This window comes from Pseudopodoces humilis, chromosome 6, assembly GCF_049639895.1.
Source record: "Pseudopodoces humilis isolate 2021_Gansu_Grassland_sample_001 chromosome 6, ASM4963989v1, whole genome shotgun sequence".
In the NCBI taxonomy this organism is placed as follows: Eukaryota; Metazoa; Chordata; class Aves; order Passeriformes; family Paridae; genus Pseudopodoces; species Pseudopodoces humilis.
The window spans coordinates 58,554,316-58,581,729 of NC_142205.1; the positions used below are offsets into that span (position 1 = coordinate 58,554,316).

At 35.9% G+C, this 27,414-nt stretch overlaps 1 protein-coding gene across 6 annotated transcripts in view; it reads right to left on the reverse strand.

The window, feature by feature from the left end:
- LRBA (LPS responsive beige-like anchor protein) overlaps positions 1 to 27,414 on the reverse strand; it is a 369,063-nt gene that overhangs the window by 5,036 nt on the left and 336,613 nt on the right. For all 6 annotated transcript variants that reach the window (XM_088057132.1, XM_014254789.2, XM_014254786.2 and 3 more), the window contains 4 exons: positions 26,718 to 26,873; positions 23,160 to 23,327; positions 7,321 to 7,422; positions 5,839 to 6,053 (listed from right to left, as the gene is read on the reverse strand). In XM_088057132.1, the coding sequence (XP_087913258.1) occupies positions 5,839 to 6,053; positions 7,321 to 7,422; positions 23,160 to 23,327; positions 26,718 to 26,873 (641 nt within the window). The remainder of the gene's footprint in view (positions 1 to 5,838; positions 6,054 to 7,320; positions 7,423 to 23,159; positions 23,328 to 26,717; positions 26,874 to 27,414) is intronic.

A 27,414-nucleotide genomic window follows, 5' to 3' on the forward strand; every position in this document is an offset into this window, starting at 1 on the left:
TCAGCATTCTCCATCTCAAAAAGCACTGAATGAAGCTGCTTCCCAACACCAACCCTTGGAAGAGTCCATGACTTGACTTTTCTCACAGCAGGTGAGCATTTTTCCCATGTGAGTCTCAGTAATGACTACTACAGAAACCCTGAGGAGAATAAAAACTTCATCTGAAAGGAAGCTCCTGCCCTGCTTCTGGACAGAAAAGAACTGTAAGCAGTAGAGAACACCAGGCCCTGATTTTATAGCCTCATCCTCCAACTGTTCAGGAAAACTGAAAGGTCTGCAGCATTTTCCCAAGAAAGAAAACCAAGAAGCTGGATTGATTCTGTTATATGGAATAACATCAGCCTGAGCCACCAGCAAGATCAAGACCCTTGAAACTACATTTTGGACCATGATTAATAATTCCAGCAAACCCAAACCTTTTCCTATGCTCTGTTTCCAGGTGCCTCTTCTCAACTCTCTTTCTGACTTTTGCTCCCCAGTCTGACTTCTGTTTTTCCGTCTCTGCTCTCTGCTTTTGGATTTGTCCACAATACTCAGGACAGGAGCAGCCTGTCCTTGGTTCTGCTCTTTTTTCTCCTCTGCTTCCTTATCAGTTCTTCCCTTTTCTTGTCCAGGGTCACAACCATCACATTTCTTGCCCTGGACCTTTCGTGCACCTCTTTGTGAGGGATGATTGGTTGCAGGGAAAAACTGCACCCATGGCCTACAGATGTTCAGTACAGAATATCAATACTAAAGATTATGTACAAATGTATTCAACCTAAGGTTTGTGAATCGGCTAAATTTGGGCAGCCTTTCAATACACACCCTTCACATCAGCATTAATTTTTGATAAATTTCAGCTGGCCCAGCTTCTCAATAGAATGATGTAAGAATGGAGGATGTTAAGAGCAGTGGCTTTTAAATTTCATGAACACTCTCTACAAACAAACTGATTATTTTTGACAAGATATTGTCACTGGAAGGAATTACTGCCACGAGATGATAGTCTACAAGCAAAATTGCATCTCAGAGATTTAAATTTGAGAAATAGTAAAAAGAACTGAAGATGGGATTTTGCAAACACCTCTCTGCTGAAGTCCGTAGTTATTTTGGCACCTGCAGTCTCTGCTTATCCAGGTCTGCAAATACACAAAACTTTTTATATGCCTCAGGAAAAGAAAGTTTGGGGATTTTCTTAACATAGAGAATTTATAGCGCACGCAAACCACAAAAAATCACAGAAACTAAAACACAAAGATGTTACGTTCATGCAACACTGAAGTGTTTATACAGACTGCTGACAAGCCTAGAAACCAAAATATACAGTGTGTGTAAGATACTGCTTTGTGAGCAGCAGTAACTGGAATCAGACATATTGTACATCTGTATTTTTTTGTATTGCTTCACTCTATTACTGTGATGCCAAATATATCCTGTAAGAATTATACAGTGTGTGACATTTAAGATTAAGATAGAGCTTCTATATTATGTTGTAAATTTTGAGTGTTTACTGCAACAACTCCCAAGGAGTCAGAATGGATCACATTGCTGGGATTTTATTTCATACAATAACTTTAAAAGGAGTATAATTGAAACACAAACATATACTATAAACAAAATGTAACACTGAGGAAAAAAGATAAAAAAAGATGATAGACCTGTTCCACCCATATTTTGAACTAAGATGACAAGATATACATGTAAATTTAGACACAATAAAGCAGAACTTGTAGAGTTTTTCCAACCACATCTGAGTATGGAAAACAGAATACTAACAAAGATTAGAATTGAGTATTCTAAATTGAAGCTTCTCCCCCAAAAATAAATGTTCCAACCATTAATTGCTTCTTGTCCTGGGTTGATTATGATGTTAAACTGTATCCCCATTCATCCACCTAACCCAGACACAGGTTTTGTATTCTTAAAATTCCATCTAAGAGTAAAAGTGGGTGGAAAAGAAGCACCGAGTCTGTTATCAGAGACTGTACTTTCTCCCCCTCGCTTCGGGAGTTTTGACTACAGCACAGACAGACAACAAGACACAGATCGCCTTGGCTTTCCAACTAGCCGGGGCAGAGAGGTCTTCCTGGACTGTTTTCTTTCCCTTTTTCTGAAACAAATCGAACCTGCTCTGAACTGGGGACTCGGGGCAGCACCGGGAGCTTGCACCCGTGGACTACCGGGAGCCCAGCCTGGGCAGCGGCATTTTCCAGCGCCAGAGGGACTGATAACAGAGCGAACACCCACAGGAAAGAGACCCTCTGAAGTTTGTCATCTCTTCTGAACAGCGAGAGGTTTTGTAATTTGATATTCATTTTTGTGCTGGGTAGTGCTGTGCCTGTGAAATAAACAGGTTTTTTCCACTTCTCTCAGAGAAATCTCTTCCCGAACCAGTTGGGGGGGTGGGAGAAAAGGGCCATGTGGGTTTGCTTCCCGGGGGGAGCCCCGCTGGAGGTTTTCTCCCAAATTTGCCCTAAACCAGGACACTTCTGTAATTGTTACTATCAGAAACATGCTAAGCACCTCAAAAGCACAGACACAAGGAGCTTGAAAACTCTAATTTAGAGGCTGTCTTAGAAGAGTAGAGTAAGAAAGGGGCAGAAAACAAACTGGTTAAGACTGAAAATTATCTACAACTAGCATGCACTGAATGGATGATCACGAGATCTAACTAACCACACAAGTATTAAAAAGATTATTCATTAAAAGCAAGAATCAATATGGGGTAGTTTTCTTCTCTATAGCAATAGCAACCTCCTAAGGGTATTTCCAAATTGCAATGAAGACCGTGACAAATAATTATTTGCTACACTTATAAAATTCAGCTGATGAAAATCCATTAACCTTATGGTCATGGTTCACTTGAATTTTATACTTGAGGCTTTTACTGAAGAAATGCTATATTAAAAGGCAAATTAAAGTCATTAATCTTTAACTCTTCCACTACCTGCAACATGCAGTAGGTTTTGTGATCTTTTGATTAAATAAAGTACAGGCTTTGAACCCTTACTAATACCTATGCAATTTTACTAAGTCACTGGCTTGTCATGAAGACAAGATGTTGATTTATTTAATGTTTATTCTTTATAAATAAATTTCTCAGCCACTTGCCTACATATATATATATATATATATATGAAGGGATGAAGGAATGAATGAAGGGATGGAGGAATGAATGAATGAATGGAAGAAAAAGGTAACTGTCAACATTTCAGTTTCATGATATGTCCTTCAAGATTTAACAAACAAAAGGATGCTTTTACTCCAACTGGTATAGAGGACAACGTGAATCAATTTTACTATTGTGCTTTTTCCCCGAGTAGTTTATCTGCAATTCTGCTAGGTATGAAACTGAAACAACCCTGCAACTAATCTTTCTCACAACAGAGCTTCAGGCTCTCAAATAATCCCCAAAGCACACAATTTCAGCAACATTCTAAAATCTGCATTTCTGATTTGTATTTCCTTGGAAAACCTCAAAACTTTGCACAAATCCCTTTTAACATTTCAGGTTTTTGAAAGGCAGTGCTTTGTAAAAAGGCAGAGCTGACACTGTGACAGACATGGCTTACAGCAGCAGGAGTCTTGTGGGTACTTCCACATTTCAAAACGGACTCAGGAAAGGAAAATAAATTGGTTCCTCTGGGTGAAACAGCACACAGTCTTTGTTTAGGGTAAAATAACTTTACCTCTCAGAACAAGCAGACTATTTAAAGTTAAAGGTATTCATTAAGATATTTAAACACTACATGCTAGATGTACTGCGATATGCCTAAGCTCCACTGAGAAATACAGTATTTAAAACAAAAACAGGTGGAAGGCATTGATTAGGCCCTGAATTTCCCCAGAGGGTCTGAATTTTTTCTGGCAGCTTTCTAGCACAAGAATACAAGAAAGAAAATCAGAATGTTGATCCCAACATCACTATTGAAAACTACAAGTTTTCAACTACAACAACGTCCTGAAATACCGGTCCTTAATGATACAGGAAAACCAAAGCTGTTACATTACGAATTCCACACTTAAGACCTTTTTCCTTCCCTTTTCTACCCTTCCCAAGCAAAAGCCAATGAGGAGAGTTTGTCAGCACAGCCCATGGGTAGGTGATATTCATTTTAAATGCCCCACTTTAATCATGCAGTTGCCACTCTCCTTCAGTGATGATGTAGTGCAGGAGCACTGGCAGAGACGCTGTAGGTTGTTTAAGCGTAAAGCTCAGCTGGGACCACTGGGAGATAAAGAAAACAAAACAAAACAAAATAAACCCCAAACCCCTCTACAAACATAATTCTGGCCCACAGAGAGTAGAACTTCCATTGCCTCCAGCAACATTCCTAAAGCTGTGTGTACTGACTGAAACACTACAGAAATTGTTTTATCCAGCAAGGGATTTCTAGATATTTTACAGATTTGCTGGCCTAGCTGACAACATAATCACAACTGAAAGTGACAGATTATCAACATTATTAATGTAAAAAGAGAAAACACTGTGATATGGTCTTGCTTTATGGAAAAAACTCTGAGATGAAGGGTAGGCTGAAAATCTCAGAAGTATTTGTACAAGGACAGCCAAAGGAACAATTTCAGGGAATCTATGCAAAAATCTACATTAATTTGGAAAAATGTCTGGGGACAGAAATATACACTACTTCACTTCCCCAGCCTCAAACCTACACTTGTGCTGCCACAGAACACAGAAATCAAATGCCCCCTAACCCTTTCAGATTGCGCTCTCACTATGGAAAAGGGACCTACAGAGAGTGCTATTTCTGCATATTCCACCACCAGCATAGCTGACATTTTAGTGGATGATATAGGGATAGTGGATTAGTAGAGCATAGTACATGATAGGGGTTTTAGAATGTTTCAAGTAGAATATATTGAACTGTACCAGAAACTTCAGTGCTAATGAAGCAGTTTCATACAAATTATACAAAAATGAAGATCAAAATTCTTTAAAATACATTGACACATTCTTCCATCTTTATTATGGAAAGAAGTGCTCACAACTTTGCACAACAGCTGAAAGAATGCCAATTATTCTGTAAAACAAACATGATGGCAGAGAGGGATTTCCTTCCTGACATGTGTAATCCAAATAAAGGAAAAACTTCTGAGTTTTCAACTTAAAAGAACATTGGAAATCCCAGCAGCTGAGTTACTGGGATCTTCCATCAGATTACAAAAATCATCTTGGAGGTGTGGTACTGCAGTACAGCTGGCTGCTCCTGTTCTGTTTCATAGGTACTATTTCACAGGAACTGTCAAGAGACCCTCATTTTGTATTATAAAATAATTTTCAGAAAGCCATAAGCTTAAAATGCCTCCTGCATAATTTTGGACTTGCTCCATGTATCTTGCAGCTAAAGACGTGGAACTCTGCTGCCTGCTTAACAAATGCCAAAGGGCTAAAAGAATTAAGTATAGACATATCCCTGTAAACTTTCTGGAGCTCAGCACAACACATGCAGGAATGCAGTCAGAGATGCCAAAAGAAAGGGAAAACTAACATTTAAAATAGCATGTCCACTGACCTCCTGCCTTCAGACTCAAAAGTAAAGATGCAGCACAGCCTCTCCTGGTCAGCAATTAGTAATATTTGTATTCTTCAGCTCAAGGAAATGCCTACGCAGTATTCCTTACATTATGAACAGAGTCATTTTACAGTTAAAACTGTAAAAATCTCCTCTTAATGTTATTGAGAGTACATTGTCCCCTTAAACTTTTTCAGAATGCTGCTATGCTATGGTCTTGTACCACATATTTATGGTCTGGCTATAGAAAGAGTCACCACACATCTCCAGCATTGACAGCTTTTCCCCATGGAACTGACAGCACACATTTAAGGATACTCACCCTTATCTTGTCATCTGTTTCCATAGTGGCCTGCAGTCTCCCATTCACACTGAACACACAGAAGAGGCCGTTTTCATAATATATGACACAGTGGCCTTCTCTGGAAGCTTGAATAAGTTTTGGTCTCAAGCAGCTTTCGGGACCTTGTAATCTTTCACGACCTTCTAATGTCCTCAGTAGATCTCCATTCATAGAATGTATAAGACATGGTCCTTCTAGTGAGACAGAACAGGATCTCAGGTTATTGATTTATACACTCAATTACAGACATAATTTTTCAAATAACAAGTCATGACTTCTACTTAAATAATCACTGTTATACTACTTTAAAATGGTTGTTACCATGTTTAGGTGAATCGCCTATGACTTCAAGGGTGTCACTAAGATAAATGGCTTACCCCTTAAAAGCTTTCCATTAAGGTATTTTAGAGCATGTGGATTGCCTTCTGTGGATTTTCTTTTAAAGCAGATAGTAGTTAATTTTGAGATTATTTAATTTTGAGTAATTAAGCATACTGAGCCTTGAAAGGAGATTTTCAAAGCAGACACACAGAGCTAAGAGTAATGAATTTACATGGGTAGGTATTCTACAAGTGTATGTTCTCATATTATGATTTTAAGCCATACATGACCCACTAAATATTTTCTTTTTTAACACATTTTGACAAATACCTGATTTGCACATCAGCCACACAAGTTCACATGCATAACACAGAAATGAACACAGGTACAGACCATAAGTACACCCAAATCTGAAGACGTATCCCTGAGTAACTACTTTAGAAACACTAAAGTAGAAAGATAATGAGATCTTAATAACATATTAAAATAAATAAATATTTATATGTAAATATAAATACTAATAAGATACTAAATAAGATACTAATTCAAATAAATTTACAGTTTAAAAATAAATGTGGACAATTAAGCTAATAAGAAAATAATAAAGAATGTCCACAGAATGAACACCGTTCTTTATAATTTTCCTGCTAAAAGCAAATCTTTGAGAACACAAATGGAGCATATTAGAGGCTCTGCAACCAAGCTGAAAGAGCCTGAACAGAATTACCAGTACTTTATACACACCCTTCATCAAACAAACAGTCCAGCACATTCTCTTTCTCTCAAAACTAATTTTTGCTTCCCCTTTTTGAGAAGTTATCCATAACAGCCACTCTTAACCATCCTGGCCCTCAAAGGCTGTATCCAACTATGCTATATGCAATTACACACTGGATAAACAAACAGAAATAGCAAGCAGGAGGGAAACTGATGTGGTTGCCTCCTTTTATGAATGTCTGAACAATACTCCATTTTAACATGTTTAAAAAGAGGTTTAAAATTCCATAGCAACTAAAAAAAAGGGCTAGAAATAAAACCACCATAAAGTTTATAAATTCTGCCACTTGAGACTATATTCCTCTTGGATCCTATTAGGATTATAGCTTCATGAACAGAAAGAGATGACAAGAGCTACCTTACCTTTTGAACCACTTATTACCAGGCCAAGCTCAGCACAAATGGCAGCACAGGTGATCTCATAGTCATGTCCTGTCAGAACAGCTCGAGGAGTTGCAAAATCACCTTCAGTGAAAAAACAATAAAAACAATCCTTGGTTACAATCTATTCCCAAAATCACTGCTTTCCATCACTGATGCACCTTCTGTTTCCTTGCTCTTTTGAGTTCATGTTGCTTACAAATCACTTCAATGCTCCTGGTTTGCATACAGGACGGTTGCACTCCTACCTGTGTAGTACAGCAGCAGCGCTGTGTCTGCAATTTACTAACATGCAGTAATAGGAAAGTCAGGTGTGCAGTAAAACCAACCAAAGTTGGTTTCCCCTCCCTCTGTCTCCCCCTCTAATTTATATTTTGTGGAGAGGGAGATTTAAGTCAATTACTACCCTTTCCTACAGCAGGCATTGGTAAATGCAAGCATCACTACAGTAGCTCTCAAGAGAAGACACCTGAAGTACCCAAAGATGAAAGAAAACTTCCAGTGACTGATTTTATTTTAACCTAATAACAGTGCTGAAACCTCAGCCTGAAGTCTAGTTCTTTGCAAGATGTGGAGCTTGGACCACAGCGAGTATGACGAATTTGCAAAAAAGTCCCACTCAAACCCAATATTAATGCTCCTATTAGACATTTCCCTGCTACAGTAACTGTATTTTTTTTTTTGTAATTCTCTCTATAATCAAACATATATGGATACAATAAAAAAGAATTGTACAACTGGCACATTTAAAGGAAAAAACAGTATTCCCCAGGTCAAGGCAGCAAAAGGGTAAGCAAATGCTATAAAGGTCTTTAAATAGTTTTATAACATTGCTCACAGGTTATTCACTGCCTTCCAAGAGTGCTGGCATTTCAAAAAATCACAAAGTTATTTTTGTATTACCATATAATTATCTCATTCATAGCATCCTACAAAGCATTTAAACACCAACAAGGCAGCAAAGGAGTGGTAAAATCAACCTTATTTTTCACTTGGAAAAGAGGAGATGGTATTACAAAGACACAGAGTAAGAGTGGGACCAATTGACCCCATTAGTTACTAAGTTAGCATCAATCAAATTGCATTTGAGGTTGTAACTTTTTAAAAGATAAATGGCAATAATCTGTCCATGCAGAGCAGCACCAGCACTACCGGTACCGACTGTTATTATAAATCATGGAGCTATATTTAAAGGGATAGTTTCTCAGAAGCTACATGTGCACACTGAGAGACTTCTCTGCAAAAGAAGTGCAAGATCTGGGCTTGCTTGAATATTTTTACTCAGACCATTTATACCACCTCCCAAAACATCTGTGCAGCTGCCACATTCCAATGGCTTTAAAGGAAAGGTCATAATCTCTGACAAAGTCTCAAATCAAGAATTTTGACCTTTCAAAATTTGATTTGTTCTGCAGTTACTATTACAAATTGTATCAATAATACAAAACCTTGAAAAGTAAATAAACCTATTTCTTCTTAGATATATCCACAGACATTATATGTGTGTGCATACATGTACGCACCCAGGCATATATGTTGCTGGCATTTTAAATCTGAACATGCTTTGGAGCAACTTGCTGAACTGTCCTAATCTCTTAAGAAAGAGTCATTAGAAGCTGTCACTTTTGTTTCATATAATGTTTGAAAAAACTGACTCAAGCCCAGGAAGTATGGCAGACAGTTCAGGAGCAAAGGAAAAAAACTCACAACAAATTGGAAGCATAAGGGTGGATTTCATGACCTCTAGGTACTTCTCAGGTGGCTGATCCTGTGAATTTTGCTCACAAACCTTTCAGAGCAAAGCTGCTCTTTGAACTTTGCTCCCCTAAACATGGGCTGAGCACCTCAGAAGATTCATAAATGAACTCTACGTAGCCAAACCACAAACCTGAAGTTTTAGGGGAAAATGTAACAGCAACCATAACAGTAATACTGTCATCCAGTAACAATTTAATGTTGCTGACCAAATTCTTTCTCCTTGTCATTCTGAAGCCCTAAAATGGGGCAGTTCTATGTATTTAGAGGTTTTGTTAATTTGTTTTCTTTTAAATGAGCTGCCTATATTAGCAAAAATTTAGAATTCTGGTTTTATTGCTTTCTTCTGGTTTCAGAAATTGAATTAACACATACTCACATAGATCAGTAAGGAATTAATTATACACTTCACATTAACAAAACTTTTGAAATTCAGGAAGTTTTAAATATACAATGTTGCAGGAAGTAATGAATGTAAGATGTTGAAGTTAGAAGCACTTATGAGAAGCAATGCTTGAATTAATTATTAGGACTTGCAAATAAACAAAATCATGAGAGTAAACTTATTGCTTACAGCAACTACATTATTATGGGCTTTATCTCCATAAGGCTGTCAGCAACTACATCCAATAAATGTAGGGGATAAGACTCTTAAATCAAGAAGTAGAAACTGAGCACATATATATATATATATATATATGTGTGTGTGTGTGTGTGTGTTTGTATGTGTGTATATATCACAGTTCACAGAAAATAAAATTGCCTAAGTAACACTCATAGTCTTTTCAGAATTTGGACTTGACTGCAAACATAACAGAGTATAAATCTACAGATGGAAGAATCAGTGTTTCATAGACTGCATCAACTATTTCCTAAATTATATCTGAAATAAAGAAACACTAAAACCAAACAAAAAAGTCCAAAAAAACCACAAAATCCACAAAATTCACAAACAAAAAAACCCCCCACCAAACACCCAACCCAAACGAACAAAAAAGAAGAAAACTAAGTAGTATCTTTAAAGAACTTAGGATTTGAATAGATACTGTAAAAGAAGAGTCCTGTGAAAAGTCAGGCTGACTCCTTTGATAAGAATGTCAAGTATTTAGGGGTTTCCAAGCCTCTGATTTCCCAAATAATGGGGTCAACTTAAAAGCTGGTCATAGAGCAGAACAGATTTCTTTAAAAGCTTTTAAACTGTTATTGCTTCAAAAGATTGTCATGGTTTTCAATAATGGAAAGAGAAAATTTTATTTTGTTGCTGGTTTAAGGGGCACCACTTCAAACTTTACTGAATTGTTTTAGGAGAACAGACTCACAGACCCTTTTGAAAAGCTAGGGAAGTGACTTCAAAGGGAAGAGAGTCTTTGTCCACTAAGCAGGTTTACGACCACTGATGCAAACCCTAAGTAAGGGCTGAAAAGAATACTCAGAGAATCTTTATGGAGATCCTTAAGGAAGATGAACAAGTCAAATGAAATTAAAGATAGTTCAAATCCTAGCACTAATAACCAGGACACAATAGTTTTACAGATGTGCTTTTCTCAGTGTAGGATATAGGGATATCCTCAGACTACCCTACCACTGGATCGCTGCTTGGAGCTGAATGCTGTAACATTCTTAATGACACATTCACATTGCTAAAAGTGCCACCAATGATTTATTTAAGTTACAGGAGGCACACATAAAGTTACTTTTCAGTAATGGACAGAATACTTTACCTTTGCAGCAACCATTCAAATTATTTCAAGAGAACTCACCTACATTCCAATAAATAATTTCTGCAACACCGTTTTCACATAGAAAATAAAATAAAATATCACTCTTACTTGAGTAACTAAAGTACATTTTAAATCATAAAAGTCAAGCTTCAGAAGATAAAAGAGCACATGATATCATGTCAGCCTGTGGTGATATATCAGTGAAAAAATGTTAGGCTTTTGGAAACTACATTTAAAAAGGAACAGTGGGATTACGGCAAAGTCAAAACTTTCTTCCAGTTTAATGACATCCAGAAGAATAAAAGCCTTACTGGAGAGAACATGAAATTGTTTTCTATTACTGGGTCTCTCTCTGCCATTTTTTTCAGCTTTGGTGATGTTACAATACAAAGCAGGATCATGGCATTTTAAATCCATCAGCAAATTCCTGAAATGGCTGCTTTCTTTATTTTCAGCACTAAGCCGTAAAAGCTGAACCAAACACAAGAACTCATTTGAAGAAAATATCTTCCTAAAAGTAAACCAAATCAGAGATTAGCTAAAAAACTTACCTCACAATTAAATATAAGATACTCTTCCTACTATTTATGGGTGAGATAGTATTATGCAACACATTAAAATATAAAATATTTGACTGTGCTCCTTTTTATGTTTTATACTGAGAAGACAATTATTGTAAGTCACAGGGAACTAAACAGTCATTTCTAAATTATTCTCTGATTGCAGAGGCTATGGGACACTTTTAAATGGCAAATTAATTATGTGATTTTATGTCAGTATAAAATCCAAATAAATGAAGCATCAGTTAATCTGTCTTTTTACCATTTTCTTGCAAAAGTGATGGAGTGCTTTCTCGGAATGATACATCAACCAAACCAAATTATACATGTAATAAAGGCCTTCTAAAATTAATTTTTAAGATTTCCCGATTTTGAAGTTGCTTTTTATGATTAAAAAATGAGGAAAACAATAAAAGGTTTGAAATAAAGATGGGAAGTACAGATGCATGTACAGAATATAGGACATCTGGACAAAAATGCTCTCAGAAAAATGTGGTTAAGTCAAGAAAACTGACTCTGCTAAGGTCCTATGTTGATTATATAGCAAATTTCAGACCTTAATTGCATCAAAGTGATAACTGTCAAACATTATATAAAGTTTGTGTATTAATATTATTTATAGATCATATAATCAGCCAAATTATTAGAACCCCATTTCACTGGCACGGAAAGCTACCTGGTGGATCTTACTCAAGTGATACCACACAGAATCACTGAAGTATTCCTAAAGCTTCAGTTTGAATAATCTTTTCTTTATAAATAAATTTTTTTATATAACAATACAATATTTTCATATTATATAGGAACTTCATCGTTCTGCTTCTTCACGTGACACTCCATCAGCATTTTCTCTTAATTCCTTCAAACTGCTTTCCATCTGTTCAGACTTATTTTACCAGAAAAAGTACAACCTTATGCCAAGATGCAAGTTTCAGTTTTGCAAAAAACCACTTCAACCCTGTATTTGCTGGGAAAGGAACAACATCTTCAAACAATATATCATTCTATCCTGAAACAAGGTCTAAACATGTAAAGCACAGGAGATGCCATGGTTTGTTCAGTAAGAAAAAAATACATTAGCTTTATCTTGAAGGATTCATTTCAGTAAATATAACCCAGGAGGGCTTACTGTACTTCCCTCAGTGTCACTCAGTGCAACAAGTGACCAACATTTATTCAGTATTAATGAAAGAATTTTCACAAATGCTGTGCACAAAAGCTACATTTCCAAAACAAACAGAATAAAGAAGATCCTTCATGAAAGGCCTTCATAAACTGGGTATTACAATTCAGACTTCAAAAGTCAATAATCTCCAGTCTCTTAATTCCTACACCATGTGCAACACAAAACTTTCTGGAACAGGTTCTCCCTTAGTGGGGATTCATCTGCTGCAAGTCCTGGAAGTCATTCAGCAGGACTCCTCCCACTGAACCCAGTGCTTTTTGAAGCCCCCAGAAAGTAACTGCAGGTGAATATTCAGGGTCAGAGTATACTAATATTTTAATATTTGCACCATCCCGACTTCATAAACTGTTACTTAACTGCCATAATACTTATGGCAGCTTTGAAGTTTTAGAATATTGTCATTTTTATCTAATAATGTTCTAAAATGGGTTTATGAAGGGGCTGTTTTTTGCTTATACTAAAAAGAAATATATATATTTTCTTCATATTTCTCTCTTGTGGTTTATAGTACCATTACTTAGTAAGTTCAAGAAAAAAAGACAACAAACCTAAACAGAAAAGAAGAAAAAAAAATCAAGAAATTATTTCAGTCAGAAATAGCAGCTACTGAGGAATTGTAAGATAAACTAAGATAACTACATCTAGTTAAAACTTATACAGTATTTCATAACTTGGGAAAAATATAATCTGAGATGAGAGGTTTCCTATGATAATTCCACTGAGTTTAGCACATTTTTATGATCTTTTTATTTCCCCCTACTAAAATACATCAAAATAATTTATTTTTAAGTCTGTGCTTGAGCTGTTTGATTACTTTTATCAAGGTAATTTCAAATCAATAATACCACCAGAAGTATAGTGTACTAGAGAGATGCTTACCACCTTCACTTACCAATGTAACTGGGAGCGCTGATGGCATACACCAAGTTCAGATAATGCATAAATTAGCTTTATACAAGTAACTCTTTTAACCAGATACTTTGTCAGTGAATCAGGCCATAACTCCAGTATCTCCATGGTAAGAGAGCTACTACTAGAATTTCAACCCAGAAACACTTAAAAAATAATTTCTCACCCAAGTCAGGATTATTGTATTGATCAAATAATTTTTATAACATTTATGCTGTGATCTTATTCTAGGCTATAAATTATTGTATCTTCTGCACTACCTATTCTGTCTTACATGGTATAGACTATAAAGTGAATAGTGATTTTTCTCAGCAACCAAGCACAGTAAATAGATGTGATGCATTAGTACATCATCCCACAACTCTGTATATAGTGCACATTAGGGTTGTATTCATTTATCATCTGAATATAATTTTACCACATCAAGTATTAGTTACAAGTCATAAACACAGCACTGTTTTTCCTGGAACCCAAAGGTCTGTGTTGCTTCATGGAGTACTAAATATCTTTATCCTGCTGGAAATTTCAAGCATCCTATTTTAGTAACACCTGAAGCAGGTGACTGCCAAAAAAGCAGCATCCTAACTCCTTATTTGTTTCCAGTCTCAAAATATATACATCTTCGGTTGCCTCAAAACTTGCTCTACAATGCTTCTTGGAATTACTGATTGACAAGTCCTGAAACACAATCTCTCAGCCAGCTGAAAACAAGAATGATAGAGATGCTACACTTAATACTGTAGGACATACTTTTGGCCAAAACAAATATTTATGGCACACAAACTTACATGCTCATCACTACCAAGCCATTATGACTATTTAGCTGCTTTCCAAATTATCTGTGAATGCTATTGCAAGTTCTTTTCAATGAAGACTTTGTCCCCATAGGTATCCATGACACAACTTTTGGAATGATATAAATACAAAATTATCTGGCTTGTGTGCCATCATTGCAGATTTCCAGGTACACCAGAATCCATCCACCCGTTATTCCTCATCCTTTTTCCAGTTTAAATAGTAGAACCATCATTTCTATGTGATTTACAGAGTACTTGGAAGCCTCAATACAATGAGGTTCAATAAGGGCTCAAACTCTTTGAGGTATCAATGTGTTACAGCTGAAAGAAGAAAGGACAGGGAGCTTTTGTGGCTGCAGAATTTAAGGCTCTGTTCTAGATTCACAGAGATTGCCCCAGTCCTTGTTACCTGTGGAGCTACAGGTGACTGTGGGACGAGTTACAGCATCAGGGGCTTTGTCCACTAAGCTTTCATGAGGATTTCAAGGCTAACATTGAATAATGCAGTAAATGTTAGGTAAAAGAATATTTAGTACAAAATGTTAGGTAAAAGAACACCTTTCAAAAACATGTCATGGATACTTTTTCCAAGCTTTGTGGATCTTCTCTATGATATACTTTGTACTGAATTAGAGTTGCAACATAGAAAAATGTAACATTGTGCTTGTTAAAACCCTTTAAAGCAAAAAGAAAAAAGTACTCAATTTCTTTTTGCAGTCCCACTTAACAAAACACTCCTGATTTATTTCTGTTTCAGTTCCTATGTTGAACTTAAATTTACATTGTATTTTCTCATTAGAAATTCAACAAAAAGGATAAAAATTATACTACATATAATTTTTTTCCTCCAAAATGTGAATAGGTATTTTTAATTTTTTACTAGATAGTGCTTAGGATCCAGTCCTGAGATCAGCTTCAACTGGATGCCAGCAGATGGTGCTGAAGGACTCTGGCTTTACATACAACATTGTGCTGTGCTGCCATTTTTGAGAAACAAAGAATATTTGTTACATCTGCAGTAAAACAATGTTACAATAATACTGAATTATTTACTGGCTATTTTTTTTTAAGAAGGGCTCACACAATAACGTATAAAATGCGTGCAGGAGTGAAAAATAAAAGAGCTAGTGAGCACCTAAAGGAGCATGTGCAGACTGTCCTAAAACTCGATGCTGGAGCAACACTTTTCCTACCAGGCTGACTTCAGCGGACTATTGCCTTTATAACTGCAGCAATTTCAAACATATTTTAGTATTTTGAGGCTCTGCAAATTTTTAGCTACTCCGGTAGACAGAAAGTAACAGTAATAGGAGAACTTCCATTACTAACTAGCCTGATTAGTGATTTATCGACTTTCTGATACTCCTGCTACTTAGCACGATAAATGTAAAAGAGAACACTAACAGGTAAGCTTTTTACAAATACTTCCCAATTCATTTTTTTAACAGAAGCTGCTGTTAAGGAAATTACTTTCAATTTTTAAAAAATAATAATTAAAATTCTATATAATTATTTATGCTATAAACATTATTTGGAAATGTGGATCCTCATTTTCTCTACTACCATTGGTTTTGAAAAAAAATTTGAAAATAGAAGTCCAGATCATGCAGACCTGGGTACTAAGATGTAGGTTAATTCAAGATGAGGATGAGGGAAGAAGGCAAAGAGGGGTTTTTTGGCTACTGAGTTAACAGCAGACGCATGACCTGTTTGAAATCAGTGTGACTGCTCGCTGTGTGCAGAGAGAAGCATCTATGCAAATCCTCACAGAATTCAACTTTACAGGATTAGTGTGACTGAGTACAAAGAAATTATAACCCATGACATTATTCTTCAATCAACCAGCACAAAGATGCTCCTCAGGTATAATTTCAAATTAAAATTGCTTGCATTGTCCACTCTAATTATGAAGCACTCTCAAGAAGTTTAAATTTTCAAACTGAAAAATGTCTGCAGCAGTTGATGAAATACAGATGTTTTATCTTTTACTATGATTACCTATACAACTAAAAACAAATTATTTCTCTAGTCTCAAGATTATAGCTTTAATGTTAATAATAATTTATAATTATTTTATACTTTTTACTATACATATTATATATATATTTATAAATAATAATGTTAATTGATAAAAGTCTTGCAGGTATTCAAATATTTATTTAGGAATCCTAGCTGAATAAAAATAAAACAAAAATGCAGTTTCTTTTAAAAGTAGCTTGGATAGGAACAAGACTGTTCTTCAGCAAGACAAGAAATGTGATTAAATTTTGAATCCTTTGGGAGATTTCATATTTTATGAATTGAAAAGATTATGCATTTTAAAAATTTTCCTCTGAAGGAGATATTCTACACATTTTCAATAGCAAAACTGTTCAGTGAATCTTCCCAATTAAATCTTACTTAAATACATTAATTTTCTTTTTAAGTATGAAATCAGGTGCTTACATTCACATGAGTACTGCTACACAGCTACACCACAAAAACCATTTATTTCCCACACTTAAGAATACCTGAATATAGTACTCTCTAAAAAAATATAAAGCTATGCAATGAAAGCACCCCCATAGTCCTCATGATGCAAATGTGATACATACAGAGAGTAACATTTTCTAGTTTTATGGGCTAACGTAAAAGAGGTAATATAATTTGTTTTATTCACATATGTGTGGAAGATCAGTGCAATAACTCAGAAGAGAGCCCATTAGTATTAGCCGTAGTGATACAGTTATGCACAGTTATACATTTCATAGCACTGAAGATTTTTATCAGTCAAGCCTTAATTTCCTTAGCAAATCAAATTTCTAATTAGGAATATTTTGGTTTTTTTCAGATCATGAAAACTAAAACCTAATTGTGGACACATTCATAGATACTTGAAAGCAACGGAACCATATCTTCATATTCCATTAATAAAGAGCGAGAATAGCAGAAAAATACTTTATCTTCCACTGGACTATAGAAATGTCTACCATTTCTTAAGCACAAACCATTTTAGAACCATAAACAATATTAAGAAAAATTCACCACCCTAAACCTCACCTTCAACAAAGTACATCCAAACAAAATAGCTCCAGTGAAAAACCCAAAACCTTGAAGAAACAGATTTATGTTCACTAACATTCACGATTGGCCTTTACCTGGTCCATGTACTTGAGGGATTATTAAAGAAAACTGGAGAAAATAGTGTATTCTAACTATAAAATCATGTGTTGGTAAAGGAAGACCACAAGTATGTGTGTAGAAAGAGATCTGGTGACAATTTTTAATATGTAACAGCTAGAAATTACCTTCTAGATATGAATATAACCAATACAGCAAAACAAATTTTAAAACACATTGCTGAAAAGAATTTACATGGGAGTGGCAAAGATATGAGAATGTTCAATGCACTTTATAAGGGAGAAATCAAGGACAAGATAATTCCTGAAGTATTTTGGGAAAACAGTTTTCAACAGATACAGAATATCCTGTAAGATCTCGTGGGCAGTTAAGACTACAGAAAACAAAGGAAAAGGTAATAAGGATACTACTGAATGCAGCACAGGGATAAGACAGACAAGATCCCAGCTGGCACAACTCAGAGCTCTTTAGTGACTTTGACACAGTAAAGCCAGGCAGAAAGGTCAAAATAAACGAAATATTTCTGAAACAGTGTAAGCAGCAAGGTATGAGTAAAGAAACAAACCCCTGAGAGCCACACAAAGATGATATGTAACTAACAAGGACATCAGGAATAACATTCTAAAAACATGAAAATATGCCAAGTTTTCTCAAGAAGCTGGTTTGTTATCAAGAGCAAGCAATACCAGTAGACGGTGCCACAAAAGTACTTCAAGAAAAGGTCAGTTGCAGTCAGACAGTAAACCCAAGTAAAACCAGCAGTGAAAACTGTTGTCTCAACTAGAGAATACCTGAATGAGGTAAATGTTTGGCACTCAACTGGCCTGATAATAGTGACCTGAGGATACTGTAACAATGAAGCTACATAATCCCAGAGCTACAACAATTGTTTCACGGATATTGGGTGGGGTTCTGCAAAACTTAAACAAGTTTTATGTTGTTTAAAAAGCAGGAAAAAGAAAATTAGAGAGTAGTCTGCTTAATCCCAAGAAACAGAAGAAGTACCGGCAGAACACTTACATTTTTATACATACACACTCAATTTCCTACAAGAAAACAAGGAGATGAGTAACAGCTGATTTGGATTTGTTCTGAACAAATCGTATCAAAGCTATTTTTTCTTGCAATGTCAAAGTAACAGGATGTTTTCAGGGAGACATCACATATTTTTACTTTAGTAAGAACTCCAGCACTGTTCCATGTGAACAATTCCTTAAGGAAAACAGGGAAGCACACATTCAGAATATACTATTATACACTGGAAAGCTATATTCAGAAAGTTATTCATTGTCAAAATGGTAAATCCACTGATGGGCATTCCTGAACCATGTACTAGCCAACATTTGCTTTAATGACCAATTTAATAGAATAAGACAGCAAAGTATATTTGCAGATATGAGCTGCTGCAAGGCTGCTGGAGGACAGGAAGAGAATTCAAAGTTGTTTGACAAATTGGAGAAACAGTCTAAAAAAGAATACACTTCAGGAAGTTTGAAGATGAGATTCCATAGCTATACTACACAGAGAAGGAGACAGAAGTGAGTAGATTCTTCAGAAAGCACTGAATTTCATACTGGCTCATGCCCTTAAAACAGTGACAGTGTCATGGTGTTTTGAAAGAAACAGATATTCCCTGGAGATGTGAAAAGTACTGGTCTGTGAAACAGGTTGTTTTCTACTTATTACTGGAAAGGCTTCAGCTGCATTCCTGGGTCTACTTTAAGGAAGACAGTCCACTGGAGAGAGGAAAACACAAAAATAATCAGAGGTCTGGATAAACATGACTTATGGCAATAAACAAAGAATTGAGTTATTAAAGTTGGAGGCAAAGAATTGCAGGTCATGGCAATCCAAATAACTGGAAATACCTGCAAGAAGGAAATAATCTGTTCTCTACACAAAGGAATAGATAAAAGATGAGAGAATGCAACTTTTGGAGAAAGAGTTGGATACTAGACTGAACACTGGGGAATGACTGCTAAGGATGGGGCTTCTAAGGCCCAAAAATGTATTTGCTGAAGTTTTTAAGAGAAGATTGGACAAACATCAGTGGAGATTGGTTTTGGCAAAGTTAAGCCCTCACTGGGAAAAGAGAATAGGTCAGGTGATCAAAGCTCCTGCCCACCCTATTTCCTATGGTTCTGTGATTACAAAGGAAAATTTGATCCCCCAACCTAGGAAATGTCCAAAGGCCAGGAGTTGCCACTTGAGCTTCAAAGCAAAAGTGGGATCTGAAAGTGATGCTCACTATTTGTATGCAAATGAATTCTCTCATCTCTTTTCTCCAGACATCACACAATCCCTCCTTCCACCCCCCACTTCTCACCTCCCCTCCACCTCCATCTCCTTAAGCCAGGCAAGGACAAAACACAGCATATTTCCACAGCCCTCTCCCAGGAATCCCCACATTCTACCACACAAGTCCTGGTGCATAATGTCACATCTCCAAGTGGTGCCTTGGAGCCTCTAAATATGCAGAAGCCAACTTTGTGTGCCACAGATCACACATGGGCTCCAAGGAGTACCAAGGGGAGGGCCACATCCTCTCCCTCCCACCTCCCCCAAGCCAGCCACATGCCAAGGAGAGAAAAGGAAAAGCCCCTTGCACTATGCAAAGTGACTTTACATCTCCACAGTAAATTATGCTAATTAATGTGAAAGCAAAATGGCTCAAGGCTATTCCAAAGGATACAACTACTTCAGGTCCTTAGCTCTGTTCTATATTATTCCAAGGCTGGTCAGAAATCATCCCCAGAAACATTTTTGTATCAAAAAAGGCCTGTGCTCCAAAGAGAAGTAGTGCCATGCTTTTACATTTTCAAAACCAATTCATTTAGAAAGAGAAAAACTACATTTGATGAAAGAGCATAATGAAATATTTTTTTACGTTTCAGGTTCTAATATGAGAAGGAAAAAATGATTTCATCTAAATGTAATCAAGCTGTTTTATGAAGAATAAAATAGTTTCCAGCAGATGTGTCCCATGTAGAAATTTTATATCTCTGAGACCTCAATTTGTCTGATTTGGTTTACAGTGATCAATACATTTGAGAGGTATTGGGGAGAAACTAAATAAGATAGTGAGACTCCATAGCTGTAATTTCTTTAAAAAGTCAGACTCACAGTTAAAAGCTAAATTATGTAAATAATAAGTCTTTCAGTGACATTTTTCTTCTGTTAAATCAAAACAAGAGAATTTTTCAATACAGTCAAGTTAGCCATAAAATTGTCCTTGATAAAGAATACAAAGCCACTTATTTATCATATGTGCCACAGCCCACCTGGCTTTTCAGCTTAAGTATTGTTCTAAAACATGAATATACAGAGCCAGAAATCCAGAGCTCAGTTCTCTGAAAGTAAAGAAATCAGACAAGTAAACGTAAATAAAATATAACTGGTGGAATAATGGGTGCCTAATGGGATATTATTTAGAGTAGATGGATCATACCAGCCTGCCAGCTGATGTACAACTGAGGCAACAGGTACTGTGAAAGGAAGAAATAAACACTCCCTGGTTTAAATCACTTTTTCTTGAAACTACTCTGGCACCATGATTTGGCAAAATATCATTAGATGCACACTGCTGTGAAGTCAACTTAAGATGGACATTAGAGATAAATGAACAGAGAAAAAATAGAAAAGAAATATCAACTTTGAGAGTACCTAAAATTCCAGTGAATAGTGCTCATTGAAAGCATGAATAAACTGTATTTTGAGGTAAAAGAATCATGAACTTCAAACACAGAAAGACATTAGACCAGTTAAATACCAACATGCTGCAAATGGATGGAAGTTACAGCTGTAGTAACAGGGCTCAGAACCCAACAAGTCTGCTGGTGCTTTCCATTTCTGACGAAATCAGAACTAAGCAGAAACAGCTCTTTTCATTTGTCTTTTCAAAAAAAGTTTTGACTGAACAGAGAAGCCTACAGACAGCTATTTCTGGGAAAAATTAAACACCCCAGATTACCATCTCTTTGAAGCAGGAACTGTCTATACCCATGTCTAGGAATACGTATAGTGCCATGAGATTCCAATTGATAACAGAGGTTTCCAGGCATGCTGTATCACAAAAAAACCTCACATAAAGGCAGTTGGTAAACACAGGAGCCATTGCAAGTCCCTAGAAATCCAAGTCTAAAAGAACTACAAGCACAGAGATTTACCAGGTAGCTTGTGTGATTTTAAAGACCATCTAGAATTGCCTGGTGCTACCTCTGAAAACTGCAAAATACTAATATGTTAGAAATCTGCTTTAGAGAAGAGAGTCAATAGATTGCAACAAAATCTACATATTTGAGTCAAATAGTAGGTATGGAACCTCAGCAAATGATCTGTTAGGGTGATCAAGGAGCCTATAGCCTCAAAGTCTCATTCACACAGCAGCAAAGCCTGGCAAATGTGGGACAAATACAACTTCTCAAGGCATGCTTAAGAATCTGCAAACTCTTTGGAGTTTCCAAGTTTACAAGGTCTGAAAAAATAACACAGAGTCTGTGTTCTCTTTAAATTGATAGACTGCAAAATATGTATGAAGTATTCACAGAGATTTTTTTTCCTCAAGCAAAGCCATATTTATTTAAAGATGCTCATAAAACACTGCTAGCCACTTCCCAGAAAAACCACCATCACTTGAACAGGGCTGCTTGGAAGGATAATTGGGATAGTTTTCACACATCCTCTGCCTTAAGATTCTGCAACTGTATGAACAGAGCTGCATCTTGTTCAACTTTTGAATAGCTTTCACAGTCAACATCAAACAATTTGCAAGTTAAATTCAGATATTCATTCTGATATTAATTAGTTGTGCTTCTTTAAAGTTGCTCACAGGATGCAATTTAAGTCAAGCCACCTCTGTGTTTCAAATTCAAATAACTCCAGATGTAAGAGACTGAATATGGAACAAACAACTTTACCAAATTGATTAATTTGGAAGATGTCAGGTATTGTTTCAATTATATAAAATTGTGTGCCAGCTATAACTGCAATATATGACAGCTCTAATACCAATTCTTGCTTTCCAGATGTCCATTTTGCCCTCTGCAGAGCGATTTTTACTACTATTTAAACAGGGTCAGAGAAGACCTTAAATGAATGGAAGAAAACCTAAGAAATACTCTTCATAGGATACAATATCCTCTTCTTACCCTTTCCTTTCATGGCATTTTATTTTTTTGCTGAACAGGAGCTCTGTTTGGCTATGATGTGCCCCTAAATTTATGTATATAAGCTCTCAGAAGTTGTCTTGAAAGCCCCTCATTCCCATAAAATGGCTTACTCTAGGTTTTTCTCAACTGCCTTTTTCTTTGCTTTGGGGATCAGAAATTAAATTTTTTTGTGTGGAGTCAAACTGGCATAAACCAAGATAATTTTCTGCCTTTCCTGTTACATAATACAGGGTTGTACAGTCATAGCAGTTCACTGTTTTTTATAGAGGTAAAAGGGAGAATCTTCATGAATAAAAGACAGGATTCAGGAATTCCTGGGAAATGCTGCAAGATGGAATAGAATAAACACTTTAGCAAGTGCAAGGTAAGTTTGGGTGGGAGGGGTTAAAACTGAGTGAGGCTGGAACAGGGTTACTCTGCCTTATTCATTTGGTTATATCATGCGAGCCCTGTTGCTTTCACTGGAACCAATCAGAATGCCTCACACATGACTCTGAGGATTTGGCATGTAGCACCCTATCTAAAATTCTATCTTATGAAGTGTTTGCTCAAGGCATTTTGAGAAAAGCTCCTTATAAAGCAGTTTTTTTTGGTTTTTTTCTTACCTCTTGGGTTATCACCGATGATGTTGGTTTTGCCATTCCAGTACCAGAGCAGCAAGGTTGCATCCCGAGATCCTGAGAGGATGTAACAATTCCCTCCAATGTAGGACTCAGAACGAGCCAGACAGGTCACAACATCCCAGTGGCCAAACACTACTTGCATCAGTTTGCCTGGAACACAGAAAATTGATTCTTTTAAAACTACTCTCTTATTCTAAGACAAATTAAAAATATTATGAAGTATCTTAAAAATATTTTCTTTATCCAAAAAAATAAAAAAAAAATTCAAAATAGAACTATAGTGGGGAGTAATATTTTTTCTTTACTTATTTGGTGTAAACTTATTTAAAAGTGCAGTAGTCCATACAACCTATACAAAAAAATACTTGCAGTCTCTTAATATTATGCTTTATTCAAAAGTCTAACTGGATTTGCTGAAGCCCAGCAATTGCAGATCTTGAAGAAGCGGGATAAGGAAACACACACACACACTTTTCTCATGCACCCACTCGGGTAGCACGGGCCAGGACAAATCCTGCACCCAATGACACAAGGAAGTGTGATGTGTGATGCCTCCAACATATGACCCTGGCTTTCTCAGCCCAAATGACTAAGCATCCATTTGTGCTTTGGGCTGAATAAAGAATGAGGAGAAACAGAAGGGAAAAAGAGTGATGGCTTTGGAAGGATTGACAAGACAGGCCAAAAAGAGAAAAAGGAAATAAGACTACTGTGTTTCTGAAAATAAATAAATAAATAAATATAAAATTAAATAACATGTTCAGAAAAGCATTTAAAAAATTAAAAATAACACAGATTAGTGATGGGATTCAAGCACATTTTAATAAAATATTTTGGTGCATGAATTAAAAACTATTGGTTCCGTAATATGCCTAATAGGGAATATTGCCAGCCTCTTTTTAAATGTTACAAAAGCACTGTATTTGTATCCAGCCACTAAATAACAATTAATGGGAACAAAAGACTTAAGGAAGTGGTTCTGAGGAAAGAACAAAAATAATATTAACAGCCAGATTTATAACAAGATCAAAAAGGTAATTACATTAAACTGAAGAAAAACAGAAATAAAACAAGAGATATGTATGAATATCTACAAGAAAAAGAGGGGAAACTACTTTTGTACATGAAGAAAAAATAAAATAACCAGATGCAATTTAAAGATTCAAAATCAAACACTGGCAAAACTTATTAGGCCTGCTCTAACCTTCCAATGGAAATTGCGAGATGAATGCTACCACATGAGCCATTCCTAAGTGGACAGGGCAAACTCCTGGCTGCACTCTTACTGTGCATACTCACCTTGTAGCACAATGGTGAGTAACTCAGGGATCAAATAATTATGTAATGTAATTTTCAGCTGTATGAAAAAAAATTTACCTGAGGTAATTTATACTTTTAGAATGCAAGTTTATGCTATAAACATCATTGAGTTATAGAGATCTCTTTCTCAATTATTTCTTATTTTATAGGTTCTGTTCTTGAAAACAAGCATTTTACAAGGTTATTTCTGCCTGGTTAGTTTTATTTTGTTACTGTGCAGCCTAAGATTCAATAAGTTTCATCAAAATAAGAAATAAGATTTTGCTATTTTATATTGCTAAAAAAAAAAAATAAACTAATTTCATAAGAGTTCCACAAACTTTCCTGTTTCCTTTAACATGAGTTGTCCTCTCTATACAATACTACCAAATTTTTCCATTTGCACTCATATCCCTTTTTGACAGAACAAATTTTCTAGTTAATGTCTTATTTGACAGCTGTGCTACAAATAATTAAAAGAAAAGTAAGACTCAAGTCTCCAGCACTGAAGCTAAAACACTCTCTCAAAGTCATTCCTACTGCTGGAGGAAGGTTTTATTGTTATTCTGCTAGATTGGCTGTGCTGAGAACCCATGATTTAAGTTGAAAGTATTTCCTATTATAAACAAACAAACACACCCAAAATCTCATAGGAAAATGGTTCTTTTTTTTTGTGCAAGTCCTAAAACATAATTGAATTCAGCACTTGTGTTCACTTGTCTTTATGCCTTACTGATCACATCATCTATTCCCCATGATGTTCTGCTGATTTCCCTACTATATTCTCATTTCAATGTGAAGTAAAGTAAACTACATCTGAATTCACTTCATTTAAGCTAGAGTTGTTATACTGACAAATAGAAGAGACAAATCTGAAACTTTTCTGTCAATGGTATTTTGGTTTATACCCTTACTGGCTATGGTAGTAACAAGGTGCCTGGTAAATCTGCCATACACAGAGGAAATGACTTAAAGAGATATTTATAGTTCAGATTGATACAGGGCAAGGCTACCAGAACCATACAAGCTCCTTCCATAGGTGTGAAGTAAAATAATAGAATTATTTCTCTATTCATATAAATCAAGAATATATACTGAATATTTATTACTGCTAGCTATCCTTTTTTCAAGATCCACTTTAAATTCACAGTTTTATGTAAATTTATTTTCATCAATGAGAAAATTAACCTAAGAAGGGTCTAACAAGATGTCTGTATAATGAATTGTGGGCAGTCAATATTACGTAAATGGAACTTCTCCTTCATAGTTAAGGCTTTAAAATTGTAAAAATGACAGAAATACCGAAGTATGCCATGAGATCTAAAGTCTTAACAGATTTTCATTAAAGACCATTCTGTTTGTCAGACATTTTGGTTTGCCAAGTGTGAAAAACACTGTTACCTAATATATTTAAGAAACTATGACAAACATGTAGGATATTCCCTAGGGATTAATAACCCACTGGAAAGCTTGATGGCACACACACATTAACCACACTGGGTCATTAATCCCAAAGAAGTACCTTGCAGTGAGGTCGTTATTTCCATTATAAGATAATGAAAGGGAAAAAAAATCATCCCTAGTTTTTCCTGGGGTTCCATGGCTTTTAAATTCCTGTAGCTGCTACACTGAAAGATTCTTTTCTATTTAGCATCACACATGCATGACTTCAATGGTTTGGACACACTCCAGCTGACAGACTAATTTAACTGCTGCCCATTATATCGATCAGTTTATGTTATATAAAAGAATTCAGTCGCTCCATATCAATTCTTCTAGTATGGCATAGTTTTCAAAGGCTTTTCATAAATATTCCTTCACCAGATTTCAAGACTTCTATTCTATGGTACTTGCCTGTGTTTCTTGAAAAATACCCAGTTCTCTGGTGCTGAAAACCAACCAGGGTTAAATTCAAGCAAATACTTTAAGAATAATTAACTCTCTTGGTATACCAAGCTTTACACAAACTCTCACCTGTGGAAACTACAGTGCAAGAGCAGGCATCCCTCTCTTATAAGCTTGAAGTGTGAAAAGCTCTTTCCCTCACATTTGCCATCATACCACAAAAAATGACAGCACACAATACACGGCAGCAATAGACAAGGAAAGATTTGACAAATATTATTAATAGGGGAATAAATACACACTCCACCCCTCATCCTTTATTTGGAAAAACTAGGCTGATTATGAACAGAAAAAAAAAATCTTTTAGGCTGTTCCCATATTTTAAAAATACATTACCTGAGTCAGTAGAGTAAACGCGGAAACTCTTGTCCCAGAAGCCACAGACCAAGATGTAACGATTGTCAGAGGTGATGACAAAACACTGGGAATGTACCTGAATGCTTTGGTCTAAAAGGTCAGTGATTTGCCTCCTGTGCATACCTGTATTGCTGGCTGAACAGAAAAACCAAGACATTTTAGCATCCACATTCACAGAACAAAAGCACAATTAAGAAACTTACATTCACACCAAATACATTCCTCACTTCTGCTATTTGTTTTTTTTACAGCAGGGACACTTTCTTTCTAATTCTACTATAAAATACTCATTACACTTCTGGGAACAATGCTAATTCCTTGTAGTATATATTCTAAAAGAGAATAAATTCCCTTTTTTAAGTGACATGCAGCTGAGAAATAAATGAAAGATTGCACATAGGCAACAGTACACAGAAATGTAATAAGACTCCTTCCCTCCTTGATCTAGTATAAGAAATTTAAAATTACAAACAAAACAAAGGAATGTAATGGTATGATAATACACAGACCATGGAGTGGTTCAAATGCAGCAACCAAAGAATCATGATTTTAAATTGTCCATCAGTTGCATTTCATTGCAAGCACTGTCATTTAAAAAAGGAAAAACCTCAGTAAGCATCACTACTGTTTACATTTTTTTAAACATGGCACAAAAATTAACTAGCTTATCTCCCCA